The sequence below is a fragment of the Jaculus jaculus genome, chromosome 13 (assembly GCF_020740685.1).
Source record: "Jaculus jaculus isolate mJacJac1 chromosome 13, mJacJac1.mat.Y.cur, whole genome shotgun sequence".
In the NCBI taxonomy this organism is placed as follows: Eukaryota; Metazoa; Chordata; class Mammalia; order Rodentia; family Dipodidae; genus Jaculus; species Jaculus jaculus.
In genome coordinates this window covers 54,578,370-54,596,677 of record NC_059114.1, presented here as the reverse complement: position 1 = coordinate 54,596,677, position 18,308 = coordinate 54,578,370, and the positions used below count along the sequence as shown (strand labels likewise).

At 39.3% G+C, this 18,308-nt stretch overlaps 1 protein-coding gene across 2 annotated transcripts in view; it reads right to left on the bottom strand.

Moving 5' to 3' along the window:
• Nucleotides 1-1,438: 1,438 nt before the first annotated feature.
• The window catches only part of Efna5 (ephrin A5), a 295,324-nt gene continuing 278,454 nt past the window's right edge, over nucleotides 1,439-18,308 (bottom strand). The window contains exons 3-5 of one of the 2 annotated variants that reach the window (XM_004652483.2): nucleotides 12,104-12,169; nucleotides 11,627-11,707; nucleotides 1,439-5,734 (exon numbers count right to left, since the gene is read on the bottom strand). In XM_004652483.2, coding sequence (XP_004652540.1) covers nucleotides 5,613-5,734; nucleotides 11,627-11,707; nucleotides 12,104-12,169 — 269 coding nt within the window. In that variant the 3' untranslated portion in view covers nucleotides 1,439-5,612. The remainder of the gene's footprint in view (nucleotides 5,735-11,626; nucleotides 11,708-12,103; nucleotides 12,170-18,308) is intronic. The other variant, XM_004652484.2, reaches the window with a different exon arrangement.

Sequence of the window (18,308 nt, the reverse complement as noted above, 5' to 3'; positions counted from 1 at the left end):
GCCACCTTTGTAGCTTGTGTGAAAATGTACTCCATGCATTTCATCACTCTCTCAAAGTCTATAATGGCTTTTAACTTGCCAAATTTTCCATCTTGTGACCTCATTTTTAAGTATTGTTACAGATGATTTCCTTTAATTCAAGTTTCCTAATCTTAAGATCCCAAACTTTCCTTCCTCCTTTGTGTTAAAATAGATCTACCCTATTATTAATGCATCGTATAAAGGCATGAATTTTATACCACTCTCAATAAATCATTACTGTTATACTCACACGTAATGTCTCCCTCATGTTATAAACAGTGAAAGTATGAGTTGTAAAGAACCTTATGTACAGCACTGACTGAGCACAGTGCCATGACCACTTAAATGCTTTTTGATGATGATGATGAAGATGGTAATGATAATGTAATGCTGTTCTGGTTAGAAAATGTCACATATGTAGTCCAGTACATCTTTTTAAAAAATGTGATTTGTTTCTACTGTAAAGATGTCATTGTTCAGCAAAAAAAGAAAAAGGTATGGTAAGATATAATTAGTGTTTAGTATTCTGTCAAATAATTAATTACAATAAAAAACTTTGGGTGATTAAAGTCAAGGCTTGAAATGTATTAGGTGTCTAAGTTACATATTTGCTATTTTTCACTCTATAGATGAAATTCTGTGACTGTGCTTACAGCAATGTCATCATCATCAAAGACAAAGACACACATCACGTGGATGCAAAATGGGTTTTGCAATGCCCAACAAGGGCAGAAAGTCAAAAAAACAGCAGCAAAATGTGTCACTTCAACACCTCTGTCATTGACTCTGAGTAGAGTCTGAGAGTCCTCAAGACAGTTTGCGACTTGCCCAGTCACACCACCATGTAAATTCATTCTTCTTGATAGTGGGGAGCAAGTTTTGGGGTTATACTGAAGTCATTATCATTACTAGTACTTTTTCTGAAGTATAAGATGTTTGCTAGGAAAATACTTATTTGGCCTTTTTTTCCCATAGGATAAAAATATATAGATATATGTAAAGTAAAACTATAGTCTGTGTATAGCTCCCATTGTGTTAAAGTACCTTAGGGTGCAAGGCTCGTCAAGTGGCCTATTTTAAGGCTTAAATAAAAGGATAAGGCTGAAATCTCACCATTTTCTCATTAGAATAATGGGATGGACCTATATACTTGGCTATTTTTTTTTTAGCATGATTTCTTTGAGCTACCCAGACCTTCTCTTGGGTATGCTGTATTAATTATCATTTTCTGCCACAAAGATTTCTTTAAAAAAAATATATATATATATATATGGATCAGCAGAGTATAAGTAGTCCCTGTAATAAAAAGCATCATTTAAGGAACAAAGTAGAAGGAGGGATCCAATTAAAATGATGAAAATCTTTAATTTTTATTTAAGTATACTTGTACGGACATGTGTATATACAAATACAGATCGTATGGGTTGGTTTGTGTGTGTTTAAATTTTTTTTTTTTTTACATTTTCTTTTACGTTTATATAATGTCAGCATTTCAAAACAGCACTCGATGAGGAAGTGCAAAGGAGCTGCGAAGCAGGGCAGTACAAGCACAGGGCCACACAGAGCTGGACGTCACACCCAGACGCACACACAATGGGAGCTTCAATGGAGTGTCAGGAGAAAGCATGGAAAGCAGATTTTGACTCATGGGTAACCTCCAGCATGCCAGCATCTATTAATCCATATAGACAATGGGAGCAAGCCCATTGTAGGGAGATTTGTCTCACATCCGAGCAGCTCTGGGCAAATGCATGGGAAAAACTCAGTGATGCCAGACCAGAGACAGACCTGCCCATTCACGGCTCTGAGGGAAAATAGAATGTTGAAGGCAAAAAAAGGGGAGGTAGGCAAATGGGGGGGGGGATGTTGGTGGAGGTGGTTTTCAAAAGAAAAGCTAATGGCCACAATTCAGAGCAATGAATGACAGGGCAGAATTTTAAACTTTGTATAATTTTTTTTTTTGGAAACTAATAAAAATGGCTGGAGCCGTTGCTAAGGCACCGGAGAAAAGCAGAGTCCCCAAAAACTCACAGGTACTGTGTGACTCTTCCTTTCACAACAACACGGAGGGAAACAGCCCTTCTAGGACATCCTAAAACGATTGGTCTGCTACCCTTCCTGAATGGGCGCCCCATTTGATACTGACAAGACTTCCTTGGGGACAATGACAGTCCTGGAAACAATCACAAACAGAAACCAAACCAAAGGACAGAACCGTTTCTAAGTTCTCTAAAACTTTTCAAACCACATGCTTGGGGTGGGCTTGGGAGAGGGAGGACCACAGGGCTCCAACATCAGACCTTGAAAACACTGAGGACAAAATATTGCTCAAAGGCATCCTGTTGCTTAAGGTTCCAAGATGATGGAGTTGTAAGACTGGGTGGACAATGACCACATGAGCCCAGTATGAGGCATTGACTCAACCATTTGTGACTTTTCTCAGCCATGTACACATTGGATGTTTCAAAGCCTTGATGCATGTTTTATATCCTGAAAGTCTATTGGTCTCACTTACAAAAGACATAAGAATCAAATTAATACTTTATTATCAAACACTATATACAACAGAGGTTGCTAATAATACAGAATTAAAGAACGCGTATTTTTTTTTAATGTTTTAACTTTTCTTTCCTCTGCCACCCAAGAAAGTACAGTACAAAACAATAGTCTAAACTAACACAAACTGTTACCTGGCCTATGAAAGGATACACAGTATCCACTAAACAGACAGATGCTCATTCCCTGCTTCATGTTGCAAGCCCTTGGCAACCAGGGGCAAAGGTCGCTGGGGTTTGACTAACTGGGGCTGGAGGGCACCATGGCTACCCTTCAGGCTTTTGAGTTGTTTGTTAAATTAAATCTACTAAAAGTTGCATCGACATTCGCCAAAGCCCCCAGAGGTTTGTACCACCACCACCACAAAAGGCCACCAGCGCCTTTTGGACACGATAAAAACTGTCTGACACCAATCATCTTGAAAACTCCATGGCAAGTGCATTAGCTACGATTATATCACTTCTAGGTAGAGAAGCATATCATCTACTGGTGTGGATAGTCTTGCTATTTTTTTTTTTAACTCAATTTGTGGTGGCAAGACAGTGAAGTAAAAGGGTCTAATCTCACGGTGATAAATGAAAGACAATGGCAGAGATGCTCATGAGTAATTATTTCATCATTTGTTAGAGACAAATGCTAGAAAAACCACAGAAGTCACCATTTCTAAAATGAAATTAGCACTGCTAATGTCGTTATGACTAACTGGAATCATTATAGGATCACTTGATTTCCTTGACTGTAGTACATGCAGTATTATTTTGGTTCTGACTACTGACCATTTTAGAAGGTATCTTTCCCCCCACTATTCATATCCCTCTGACCCACAAGCTTGTAACTAGTAATAAAAAAGAATAGTATATCTGAATATCACTGAGAGTAGTGAGCATATAGATAGTTAACGGAGAAAGGAATCAAATGTCGTGAACTTGTCTTTCAGTGAAATGGTGGGTGCCTTCTGTGACAAGACTTTGCCACCCCAGAGAGGTTTCTGATGCTGGGGAAGAGGATTGATTTTATCTGTGAGGCCGCTAGCCCCAGTCACATGCTTCCAAGTGAGAGTGCACTCAGCAATCATATCCACTCTAAAGGGACCAGGTAGACCCAGCTTACACTTCAACACGTGTATAGCTCGCTAGGGTGCAGTATGTGTACAGCTGCCTTTCATTCACATATTTTTCTAATATGAAGCTACTCACCATTCTAAGCAAATTTCCATTCATGAAGTCTGTCCATAATATGAACCCCTCTTTTTTTTTTTACATATACATCTTAAAAATGAATATATAAAAATCCTTATTTTGCTGGAATGCTTTCAGTTTTTCATGTTACATAATCATCGCATTTATTGACTTACTTTTTATTGAAAGGCATGGTTTTTATCAACGTCGTGCAATAGCAAAAAGGCTAGATCACTTCCATTGGTCTGACACTTTTCCCTGTTGAGGCTTTGGGGTTTAAAGTTCATGACACCCCACCAGTAGGAACCCCAAGGCTTGCATTTCCTAGTAGTGAGCTGGGAACGTCCCCGTTGGCCATGCTACGATTCTTTAACAGGGTCATCCTGTGTTTATTCTCCTACTGCCCCACCCCCTACAATGAAACAAGATAGCCCCCATATTTCTAAATGTATCAAGGGATACCACTTTTTCTCACAAGTTTAAATAGGACAAGCATATATACTCACTCTCAGCATAAAGTATATCTAAATAATGTATTTTCTATTCTAGTGGATTTTTAAAAAAATATTTTGTTAAAGTCTTTGGGACTCCATCTTGTTTATCCCCACAGATAAACACATGTTCCCCCTACGTTTCAGGCTGTGTCAGAAAGGGAAAGAATATAAAATCAACACTTGAATTTTTATTCCAAACTTTGGATTTTTTTTTCCAATTTCCCTTTAGCCCTCCCAAGTAGTGCTGATATTGACCCTCCTAGTGACAGGGGTTTATGTGAGAGACCCCTGTGGTAATGGAGTGTGGAGAAAACGTGGGGGATGGGGTGGGAGTCGGGGAAAGGCCACAGCACACTGGAGCTCCAGCAAGGCCAAGTCACATCTCCTCTGGCCACGGACTTCCTTTCCTTGTACACATCGTCCCCCAGAGGAGCAGCCACAGCTACTGCACTCTGTACTAATCAACCCTGGCTTGTCAGCCTTGGGGAAGGTCACTTTATTCATAAAAATGCCTCTTTGAGTTCCTAAAAAAAAGTTGTAGCACCATGGTGATCTGTATTCAAAGGAAAAAAAAATCTGGTGTACATTGTCCAGTTACTAAAAAAATTCGAGGCACTCACACCCCCACCCAACATACAGCTTTCTGTATTTTTTCACACCTGTTCTGTCTTAGCATTCTTGTGTCCATCCTGCCTCCTGGGGAGAAAAAAAAAAGGCTTCTTTTACAGAGCACAAATTTTGCTGTCAAGGATGCTTTAAGACAGTCATATTAAAAAAAAAAGTGTCTCAACCTTTTAGAAGCCTGTTCATTTATATACTCCTAGAGGAAATAGCGTAATGTTATATCTATTCTTAATACCTCCCCTCTGGACCTGACATGGTGACATGATGCCCTGTATGATCGTCTTACAGTCCTGAATGAGAAGGCATAAATATTGTATAGGAGAGGGAAACCCTCCTGGGCCTGGCCGTCATTGAACGCATCTGCCACTTTCTTCCTTGTCCATGTACCGACGACACCGTGTGCTCACGGAGGTGCTGAGAGGAGAATGCACAGGAGCTGAAGAACCACTGGTGTCACTACCTCAATTTGGCATTTTCATCTGGAGTCCACTTAATTTGGAAGGGGTGAGAGAAGTTGAGGGCAAGGACTGGGGATGGAACGCAGGGAGGCGGTAACTAGTTTAGCCCCCACTCCCATCCCCCAGTTGTTACTTAGAATTCAGGCTGAAGGAAAGAAAACAAAAATCTGACATCTGCCAAAACCCAATAACAAGTCCCTTCTTAGGATGAGCAGTTAGGTGGATCTCTGGTGTTCCAAGACCCTGATGTTTTCTTTGACAGGTGACGGGAGGAGACTGTGCTATAATGTCAAAAGCATCGCCAGGAGGAACAGTAGGATTGCCAAAAGGCGGCTGGGTATCCTTGGTGTCTGTGCCGCGTTCTCGCCGCGGGATGGCTCGGCTGACTCATGTACGGTGTCATCTGTTCAAATAGAAAGCACACATTCCAATGAGATTTCACATCCTTAATAACACTCTTGCAGCAGCCTGCTGTTAACAGACCTCGCCACCCTCTGCAAAGTAGGGTAATGAACCTTGTGCCACCATTGACTTTCATGTCTGCATAATCACTCATTATTTACAGCAAACAAAGGAGAGGCAGAGAAAATTGGACTTCTTCCAGAGTATTAATACTTTCTCTTAAAATTGAGGAGGAAAACTGTGCACACACTAGAAACTTTGCCATCTAAGCTACTTGGATTTGCAAACAGTCAAACATATCTTATACCAAGTTAAATATCAAATGTACATTTTAAACCCAAGATGCCACTGGGTATAAAGTAATACACTGGATAGGACAGGGGAAAGAGGAAGCTACGTTTGCATATTAGTGGTTAACCAGAATGGGAAGCTCATTTTAGCCATTTCACAGGATTAGTGTTAAAGGTTTGATTGTTGGATGCCTACGTGAATTTTCAAATGTGAACAAATAAATGGCAAAAGAAGATCATTGTAAATAAACTATAAACAACACCCTATAAACTTCATAAAGCCTATACCCACTAGGCTGCCTACAATTAGCAATCAATTACAATTAGCTATTTCCATTACAGGCCCTGCATCTCCAGGATTAAATTACTTGAACTTGACTAGTCTTATTTTTATCAGTCTGAAGCTTGGCACATAAATTATCAATGTGGATGCAAATTTTCCTCTAAATAAAATGGATTAAGTGAGTTAAGCTTCTTTTATTTAGCTATAAAGTGTTCTACGAGGCTGCCTCTGACTTTGGATCGCCTCCCTGATCTGCATGATTAACAGGCTTAACTTCGAAATGGGAACTTTGCAGTAATTAGTGCCCAAAGATAGATTGGAGGCTTGCCCATGAGACATGCTACCCTCTAATGTGGCCTATCTCCTTCCTTCCACCTGCCCTAACTTATGCTTTTAGCACAGATGACCCCCGGACAACACATTCCTGGGCCCAACAGCAGGCCTCTGCAAATTTCATTTCAGCATGGGAACCCAGCAACTGCCATCCAGGATCCACTGATACATCAGAGAGTCCAGGAGCAAGCCAGACTCTAATGGCTGTTCTCAATTATGCAGACCTCACAGGATAATCCCTAAGCATCTGTATCAATGGCCCACCTTGAGCCTCTTAATGGATTGATTGTCCATTATTTTACATTCATTTATATTTTCCTACCATATGCCATAGTAAGTATGCCTTTACTTACTAGGTAAAATTCACATTAACTAAAGGAAACTCCTTTCAGGGGACAGGCGAGCACTTGCTTCTGGTCCATTGTCTGGGATATTACTGTCCACTCCAACCATCCCCCTTGTGAACTAAGAGATGCTTCTTCTCAATGCTAAGACTTCTTCCCCACAGCTCTCAGCATCTTCGTAGGTGCTCGAGCAGGAGCTGCTGCATTCCTTTGTCTAAGCAGTGCCCCTTTCCTGGACTTCGGTAAACCTGGACGGGATGGTCTTAGCTTAGGAGACTAGGAAAGTTAGGAAGCAAGCGTAGTAAGGCAAAATGATGCAGAGGAAAATAGGTAAAGTCCTGCACAGGGCATCCAGGTACTTGTGGGCTCTCATCTTTTCTTTGCTCCATTTCAGCCCTGCTAATGTATTAATTAAGTCTGTAGTTAACAGGGCGTAGATTTAAAGGCCTTTAATAGCCCTGAAATTAAAATCCAAATCACATTCTTAAGAGCACCAATATGGTGTCAATCATAACGATCGAGCACTTCAGGCTTAATTATGAAAGAACTAAAAACCCCGAGGATTCCAGAATTCATTTTGAAACATCACTTATACTTATACCCCTGAAATGACATCACCTACTGGGTTATTCTCTACCTTTTGCTCAATGATATATTAACCAAGCTTTCTCCTTCTGTAGTGTCAAAGTATACTGCTAAGGTGTAACAAAGCATCACGCAGGTACTCAGGGAGAATGTGAGTGGGACTGCTTCTTCAAAGGATCCTGTCCCTTCCAATACTCCAGGGTCAGCTCACTCAGCACAAAAGCCAGTGAAAGAAACTTGCAGAATAACTGAAAGGAAGGCTTTGGTTTGTCATCTACCTGAAGTACAAGGCTAAATGTACCTGTCATAATCTTTGCCAATGCATCCTTTCTGTAAATACTTGTCTTGACCCCAAATGGGAAAACCCATCACATGTTCTTGCAACATGATGTTCTCAAGTCAGGATGCTGTAAGGCACACTTTGTTTACAACAGGGCCTCCATAATGGGAAAGTCTCCCACCCTCAACCTGAAATGAGACACTGGGTATCCCGTGTGTAAATCTAAGTAATTTCAGAGTTCTACATTAAAACTCATAAGCAAAAATCTATTCCAGTGGAATTTACACCTAAACATGAGAGTTCACTAAGAATTATAAAATAAATGTGGCTTGGAAGAAGCAAATGTTCCTCTGTGGAAGCCAAGTCTTTTATCCCGGCCACAGGATTCTACCACACGGGGGTTGCAATGGTTAACTGAGAATACTAGCAATATTTTGGAACATGTAACATGGCATATGTCTGCCCTGAGATCATCTGCATCCCTGATGGTAGGAAACTGGCAGGCAGAGTGTGCAAGGAAACAACAAACAAACAAAAAAAGACAAATGCATTCCACAGACAAGTGAATTAGTACATATTGCTGAGAACATGCAGTGGAATCCTTTCAGGCTCACTGGATTCCTAAAGCCTATGTGGACAACCAGTGCCAGCTTAAGAACACACGTATTAATTCAAGCAGTCAATGCAGTGCTAAGGAGCTTCAAATCTGAATTTTCTAGAAAATGAGATGATGCACTAGATCTGATAACACACACTGCCAGGTAGGGGGGCTCAACCTTATATCCTTGTTTTAGTTACAAGGCTCACCAGAAAGCCCATCCACTGAGACATGACTCAGGAGTCTTTTCTGCCTGTAGTCTTAGACATCACACCGTAGACAATTACATTTTTTTATTATTTTAAATTTTTTATCTTCTGAGGTAGGGTTTCACTCTAGCTCAGGATGACCTGGAATTCACTATGTAGTCTCAGGGTGGCTTTGAACTCGTGGTGATCTGTCTACCTCTGCCTCCCGAGTGCTGGGATTAAAGGTGTGTGCCACCATTCCCAGCACAAAATTCTTTTTAATGTTTGCAAACTCCATGAAGCATAGCTTGTTTTGGGCTGGAGAGATGGCTTAGTGGTTAAGGCACTTGTCTGCAAAGCCCTAGGACCCATGTTCGACTCTTCAGAACCCATGTAAGCCAGATGCACCAGGTAACACGAGTGTGCAAGGTTGTACATGTGTACAACACGGTACACACATCCATTACAGTGGTGGGAGACCCTGGCATGCCAATTCTCTCCTCTCCCTCTCTCTCTCTCTCATAAAAAAAGAGTCCAGTCTGCTAGGTTTGCCTCTGGGGGGGTGGGGAGAATAGTATATTCCTTAGAAGACACAGAAATTTGCTTATGTATGAAGCACCTAAACATCTGGCAGTTTATCATCAGGTGACTTCAAAGGTAATTTTCTTAATAACAGAATAGTAATCAGTGTGCCTCTGCATTAACAGAGGAAAGCATGCAATGTTTCTAGACAGGCGCCTGCTCTATAAGTAGGCAATAGACTTTACCTGGATAAAAAAGAGATTGTAGGACATGCATATCAAAAACCATGTACCCGAGTGACTTTTGTTTGTAACATTTCCAACTTGGTTGGTCATTCTACTCATAACTTGTTAGCAAAGCCAAGAATGTGAAGTCTTTTTCTGTACATTTTATATCCAAAAGTAGAAAGAAAATGTTACTTTTATTCTAGCATTGAAATAGGAGCCAGAATATCTGAAAATTAAGACTGGCTATAGCCCGACCAGTGGCTCAAGCAAGTCTCAAGTCAAGGAAGTGTAGATTCTGTGGTTTTTAAAAGAGATCCTATTTAAATGGCTGCCTATGATGGCTATATCCTGTAGCCTGGGAAGCCTGGTATGTTGAAAAGTCACAGTAGTGCTTCCAGCTTTCTAGGACACAATTAAAATGTCTCTGTGTCAGCACTCATTCCTTGCAACTTTCCAAAGTGGCTAACTGATCCCAAGGGAGCCACTAAGGCCTCCTAAAGCTCATTGTACACACCTCTCATTTGTGCACTGGGTTGAGATGTCTGTCTCAAAAAAAAAAAAAAAAAAAAAAAAAAAAAAAAGCTTGGGAAAAACCCTAACTCTTCCTGTCAGCCTCAATGTGAAAGCTATTGTATGTCCTGAGGCACTGCACACACTCAGGGTAAGTTTCCCTAAGGCTCTTTGACTGTTATCCCTTTAACAATACTCAGAGGCTAAAGCAGACTTCAATACACTTTAATTTCTAGGACCATAAGAAAGAGAAGTCCTATCACAAAAGACAACCCCCCCCCAAAAAAAAACATATCTCCATTTATATAAGGATGTTCAAATCTTTCTGTGAAGAGGAAATAATTTTATTTCCCTTTAGCTCTTATAAGTCCATGGGAGATGGGTTCAAAAAAAATAAAAAGGTATAAAATTTCCAGCAAGTGGATGGATGAGAAAGATACCACTCAGAAAGGGAAGAGGCACAAGGGGCTTCCACACAGTAACTAGTTACGACCCACCATAATCAATCTAGCGACATTCAAATGGCAGTATGCTGCACTCCAAATGCTTAAATGAATATTTATGTGGGCTTTATTTTCCTTCACAGTGTAGGGATAGTTTGGGTATGTGAAAGTCAGTAGTAGAAAAAAATTATTTATCCTTAAAACTTATTTTGGCTGGGCATGGAGGCACATGCCTTTAATCTTAGCACTCAGGAGGCAGAGATAGGAGGATTGCTGTGAGTTTGAGGCCACCCTGAGACTCCATAGTGAATTCCAGGTCAGCCCAGGCCACAGTGAGACTCTACCTCAAACAAACAAACAAACAAACAAAACTATTTTGCCTCAGTACCCAGGGATCACATTTGGCTCTATGAGCTGGCAAGTACATTTGTGGGAGTAATGGGTATGTGAATCTGTAGTGGCCACATGATTATATGTCTCCCGATCAACTGCTGTTAACAAATGATATTGAAATGTACTGTAGCTTTTCAAATTATTTCCATTATGTATATGAATTTCTACAGAAGTTCTGAAGAGATTTCTTAGCAGTTAAGACCTTTGCCTGCAAAGCCAAAGGATCCTGGTTCAATTTTCTAGGACCCACGTAAGCCAGATGCACAAGGGGGCACATGCATCTGGAGTTTGTTTGCAGTGCCTGGAGGCCCTGGCATGCCCATTCATTCTCTCCCCCTCTCTCTCCCTCTCTCTCTCCCTTTCTCTCTCAAATAAATAAATAAATAAAATATATTAAAAAGAGAATTTCTGCAGAGAACTAAATATGTTGACTAAATATATTTGCTGTTTTGTGGAAAAGTCTTACTAAGTTTGTCCATGGATTTGGATAGAATAAAAAAAGTAGGCTTTACAAACATACACAATAGGAATATTTTCTGTCTTATATGAATGCTGCTCCTTTATAGTCATAGCTGTCCACCAGCATGCTCTGCAGATATGGTAAAGGCAGTAAGATTTTAGCATTAAGATGGGGCTTCTATATTAGAATACTGCATTAAATGAAACCCATGTCAAAAACAAAAACAAAAACAAAAGTTGAGTTCTATCTAACATGCAGTACACAAAGATACAGGAGGAATGAGGTAGGCTATAAGTAATATTAGCAAACTGCTAGCAATGAGCGAAAGCAGAGACAACTATTACATGCAAACATGCAGAGAGGAAGAAAGGAAAAAAGTACGGAAGCACCAGAGAGATAGATGCATTTGTTAAAAGAGATTCTCTAAGCATACTAACCTGCTGGTTCTAATGAATTTTCTACTTTGTCGTTAACATCGAAAACACGATCATGAACACCTATAGTTTTCATACAGCTATCTATAACAAAAATAGAGATAACAGCCAAATATGTTAGTGAAGACACCCTTCAACTCCCATTTCTTTTTTTCTTTCTCTCTATTTTTTTCAATGTGGAGATTGTTTGACAATCAATGGCATGTATCCAAATGCCAATATTGTTCCCATCTGCTGTGCACGTACAACAGTCTAAGAAACAACAAGTTAGCAACTGCTGTGTACTTATAAATAAAATCAAAGCATCATGAAGAATGATGAGAAAAATATGATAAAATGAAAATATGGATGTTGATATACAAAAGATAACACACAAGATTTAACAATTAAAAAAAAAAACACAAATTTTACTGCTGTGAATCAGACCACAGGATCAAGCATGCTCAATGAAGGGATACTCTAAAAGTCTAATGAACTTACTTGTTGGTCTCACAAAGACTTTGAGCTTTAGGCAGGATCTTCTTCCATTGTCTGGGATAGCAGAGGCTGTAGATAAGACAGAAAGAGCAAGAGAGAGGAGGAACAACACATTATTTAATATTTTTCACATGCAAATGGTTCACAACACCCTCAAGAATATACTCTAATTCTTGTCAGATTTAGAAATAAATAACACTTTTTGTATAGCCTTTACTATAGCAAAGGCTGCTTTCATATCTCTATCTACACATTTCAATACAATAATCATGCAAGAATGTGGGTAACCTATGGAAAAATACTCAAGACTTCAATTTCAAAGGTCATTCTATTTAACTTGATCTGTTATCAATTTTCTCTTAATCAAATGGATAATGCTTGAACCCTCTTGCTTTATGAACCACTTCTCAATTGCAGGAAAAATGGCCCAGCAGAGATCCATAGTGAGAGTGCTGGCAAAAGCCAGTAACAGTTACAAGGCAGACTTCAACATGACCTACTTCTGTTGGGGAAAGCAAAGCTTTGTCTGTCCTGAAAGCTTGTCTGTCAGTGCTCTGCAGGTAATTCAATTAGAGGTTTTACTCAGAATTTGGCTGCACTTTCTATATGACTAACCAAGCCCAGCAATTCCCATCATGCCACTGTAAGCACAATATGCTATTGAGAAAGTGCTATGTTGCAAAGGCACGTTTATTTCCTTTTCATTTGCCACAGAGACGGATGGAATTAATAAAGTGGGTTTACCAAAATATGACAATATGCTTCAAGTAAGAACTCATTTGAGGAAGAAACTTTCTTCTCTTCTTCAAGATGACACTGATCACAAACTTTTCCTAATTTAAAGATTATCTCCCCTCAGGACTCACAACATAATGTCAAAAGGAGTTTGAAGGGTGGCAAGACCATCAACAACCACATGTGTTTACTAATGCATTCTAGAAATGACAAAAATCACAGACATGAGAACGCATACTTTCCTCCCAGTGTATTCACTTCAAGTGGTTTCTTTGTTCCCCAAAGCAGATGATATCAATCAAAATGCACATGGCTTAAAATGAGTTTGGTAATACCCAAACTGACAAGGAGGCAGCCAACAGTTCACATGCCTTCTTTCTCTTTCATCTCTATATTGTTCTTCATGGGGAACTCCGAAAACAAAAATGCTTACTTTGCAACAAGAAAACTCAAAATGCAAACTTGAGTTACTTTTGTACACCCTTCCTCATGGAGCTACATATCCACACACATTTCCTGGAGCAGAACGTGAGAAATTTGCCAGCCGCAAAACGTCAGGCAGTAAAGGACCGCCAGTGTCAGCCATACAACACCTGTTGAAACTCTTTTAATTTTAAGACAAAAATATAGAGAAAAGATGTTTTTGGCTCTCGGCATCTCTCCTGGCCCCTCTGACAAGCGGTTAAGAAGTGCAAACAGCTGGCTTTGCTGTAGGCTTTCATTAAATCAAAGTCACAAAATCTCCCTCTACTGACATTTACAGTAACTAGTGTGTTATTTAGGGCACAATGTTTGCACTCCGTGGTTTGATCCAGGAAATGGTGTCCTTCCTGTGGACCCCAAATACAAATGTGCTTGTTTCAAATGTAGTACACATAGGTGACTCCAGTTCATTAGAAAAACCACGGGTTCTTGAAAGAGTGTGACTTAATTCATGAGAGGTGGTGTGAAAAAATAGAAAAAGTGAGACGTGCACTCCTGTCCAGTAGATTTCTGAGCCGAGATGAACTCATTTCAAGCCTTGTGAACTTGAATTGCCACATGCAAATAATTGATTTTACACATGATCCTGCAAGATAAACAGGCTAGAAGCAGGATCAAATGTTTAATTGTTTCTATAGGGAGCTTCTTGGATTTAATAAAGGCCTATCAGATTTCTATTAAGGAAAAATAAATCCCGGGCATTAAATTATTGTAGGGTATATTGGAATAATTGACCAGCAGCAAATGATGACCTAAAGTCTAGAGAGTTCTCTCCCTCACTTACAAGAAGGGACATGAACTTTAATTACTGTATAAACAATGGTCCTCTAAGAATCAAAGATATCAGATATATTTATATAAAACATAATGTAAAAAGATTTCTTCCCAATCAATCTTCCTCATCAGTCATGTATCACTAACTAGAGAAGCTGAAACAATGATTATATGATTTATGCCTTGTAATACTGTAAGCAATTACACTGTAATCCTTGGAAGTTTGTGAACAAAGAATATTGACATAAAACATGATATGCGAGTCTATGAATAAACTACAGTTTGTGTTTGATTAAATTAATCCTGGTCTGAGCCCATGCAATTGAACCTTATTCCTAAAAGACAACCTGAAAAGTGGTCTTTGCTAGGTCTTAGCTACTTATGTACTGTATGGAAAACTAAACCAACAAAAAATTGTAAAGAGTATATATGTTAGCAAGATTCCATGTCTTACAGAAGGTTTTACAAAGTGAGAAAACAGTGTTACCCCCATGTTAAGGTCAAGGTTTCTTCACCTGAGACCCCTTTGCTGACAGATGTAGGACTCCTTTATTCCACTTTACATATAGATTAATCATCATTAATATTGGAAGATATAAGGTAATAAAAACTGTTTTCCTAGTTACAAGCAACCAGAGGCAGAATATTGAAAATACAAAGCACAAAATAACAGAGCAATTGAAATATATAACATTCTCAAAAGTAAATTTAGAAAGAAAATCCACTCAGGATTATGTTGAAGCAAAAGTTAGAGCTAAGGATGGAAGAAAGGGAAAGCTGTTGAGAGGCAATGTTAGTGCATTTGACTCTAAGCAACATCATTTTCTTTGCTTTCTGAAGCAGATTCTCACTGTAGCTGGCCTCCAGCTTATGTCAATCCTTTACCTCAGTATTCTGAGTTCTGAGATTAGAAACATCATTTTAAAATGACTACCATTAACTGTACTGTACCTGAATTAAAATAAAATGTATCATTATATCATGATAAATAATTACTGTAGATATATGTGCACCTCTAATGTGCTGTGCTACCTTCCTTAGAAAACAGTCAACATTGAAAGCTGAGCGTGAATAATTATCGAAGTGCATTTTATAACACTTCGGGTTCACATGCCATTTCAAATACTTCTAAAATTTCTGCTTCACACCAGCTTCTGTGGGTGCTAAGAAATGGAACACACAGTTGGCTCCTTGTGTTGCACATGTGGTAGCTGGGACATACCTATGAACGATAGCACAGGGCACTGGAATGAGTGGGTGATAACTGAGGCACACACGTAGACCCAGCCCTGTTCTGCTTTGTCTGGGAGTGTGAGGCTCTCCCTGACATGCCTATTAGTAGGTTATTTGTCAGAGGTTTCACAGGTCCTCCAGAAGACAACCACTAGCAAGGAGAATGAAAGAATTAAAATGTTGATCCCTAAATTTCTAAATCAGAGCTTTAGCAACCAATAAGTGCTATTAACCTGCAACAGGCAAGAAAAAAAAAAAAAAACTCGAATTCTTCCTACAGCTACAAAAATTTTCTAAAAGGAGCTTTCAAAAGCAAAATGGAAAATGTCTTTAAACAGTTGCCATATAGTACAAATTCACATTCCTTTACCCACTACGCTGCTGAAAATGTGTATTTGGAGAGGGATATGGGAACCATTAAAACCAGCAAAACCTCCAATTCTATGATTTTAATACCAACTCACCTTATGACACACTAATGAAACAGAAACTGGGAACACCCTTGTTCTCTGAGTTGAGAGAACCACACTAATAAGGCCATGAGAACCACCTCCTCCCCACAATTTTTCTGCTGTTCTGTGATCTCAGAGGCCCTAGTTTCAACTATTCCTAAAATACCATTACCTTGGTCTCCTGGGCCTCAGGCAATCTTGGCTTAGCACATACTCAAGGTGGCGCCTAACAGGGGCCAAATTCATGGGCACTAAATTAGTACTTATAAAATCTACACTTAGCATGGCATGTATACATGATATTCACACCCATATTACTATAAGTCTGTTGTTCAGACATAGCAAGAATATATTAGCAGCATGCTTGATACAGGCAATTTCTGCCACAGCTTCCAGTGATATCCCACTATCCTTCTACACATTCCTCCATCCCCTCTCTCCAATCCCCTCCCCTTGAGGCAGGGCAGAATTGATTACCTTGCTTCTAATGAACAGAACACAACAAAAGTCATAGGTGTCATCCTCTGATCATGCTGCAAAAGTCTGTGACTTCCAATGCTAATACTCTTTAGTGTGAGAAGCAATGTTCCTTATTATGAGCTTTTCAATGGAGAGGCCCTGGCAGCATGGACCTAAGGGAGACTTTCAGCTCAGAGCATGCAAGGAATTGATGGCGCCTTAGAAAACAACGCACAATGAACTGAATCTTGCTAACAACCGCAACTCTTCCTCAGCTGAGCCTAGTGGTGTCAGTTGTCTTGTGAGGGATCAGAAAAACCCAGCTAAGCTGAACCTGTATATATGACTCTGAACTAATTAGGTTGTTTTGGTTTGGACCAATCTGTTAATCAAGCCCTAACTGATATAATGTGTTGTACAAACAATCCCGTGTGAACCCCAGTTTCTCAAGGCTGGCTTGAGTAAAACATCTGTGATATCACCTCACGTGGACAACCAGGCATTTGTCTCACAGGACTGTTCGTTCCTCATTCACCCAGTTATGCCCGAAGAACTGGATCACTTACTAGTTAACACTTCAAGCTACCGTTACAAGTCCACTTAAAATATGCCTTGAAGAGAGGTAATTATAAACTGCTGTTGAAGAAATGCTACAAGTCACATCTATTTGCTCTCACTAGCATTTAAAAACTGTTTTTCATTTTCCTTCTCATGCAACTTAGTTTGTTTTTCCTAATGTAGTCAACCTGTGCTGTTCCTTGCAATTACCATGATGTCTCACTTTAACTGCAAATTGCTGGGTAAACCTAAATGAGTTTCCAGACAAAATGTGAACTTAATCATAACAGAGAATGCCTTTCATCAAACTTGGAAAAAAGAATCTAAAGGTGAGCTTTAAAAACACCTCAAGTAAAAGGATTTTATAAATAAGTTAAAAGTTTCCCATCTAAAGCTCCCATTAATTATCTTTTAAACGGATCATCAAGTTTAATATAAACATTATGAAAGTTCAAGCAACCCCAAGGTTCCTTGGTAATCAACTTACCAAACAGTCTTCACAAAGAACCAGAATTTTGGCAGGATAGGGGTAAGACTCTTGGATCATGTTCCTTTCTTGTTTTCAGGCCCAATATTATACTCGTCAATCAGCTTTAGCATTCTGTCTAACCTTATTCACTCTCAAATCTAAATTCCAAAGGCCACAGCTTTTCTTCTTCCCTATGTCCCATGTCGATATGGACACTTCAGGAAATTTTGCTTGTAAGAATAGTCAGCAACCTTTTTTCTATTTTTTTTTTTAAACAATGAGCATGTGTGTGGGCATTAAAAATGCAGTTTTCCATTATGTTTGCCACAGGCAATATTTCTCAATTTGAGCAAGTCAAAAGGAAAGATAGGTTATTAGTTGTTAGCAGGGTAGTTTTCCCCTGCAGGTTTCTCATTCAGTCTAGCAATACAACACAAATATATGCAAATGAGGCAGGTAAAAGTGGAATTAAGCATTAATATTCCTTCCACAATAAATGCTGGAATAGTAAAGCCCATTAAGTACAGAGCAGTACTGGAAATATCTTCCAGAATTTAATGAATCAATAAAATCCATTTTGTACATGTGGGTGAAGGGCGGGGAATAAAAGTTGTAGGAATGGGACAGAGACTAACCAAAGCCACATGGACTTCTCAGAAAATGGTTACCAGGAGGATGGAAAATTCTAAAAGCCAAAGTTAGGCCTACTCTGAGGGAGGAATACAACCGAAACAATTTTCAACTAGCTATCTACCTTTAAAAAAAGATCCACATTTCATTTGCATATTAACAAAATCAACAGTTGATTTTAGTTAACAGATTACATCTTTACCATTGTAGCGACTGAGACTTAAACTTCATATATGTATAAAGACATATGTATGTATATGTATTTGTATGCATGGTCTGGGGATTTAACCCAAGACCCTGTGTGTACTAGGCAAGTGCTCTGCCACTGAGCTATACCCCCTAACTTAAAAGCCATCATTATAGTCACTGGATTATGCCTTTGTCTGTAAAGCTCTTAACCTAAGAGCAACTGTAG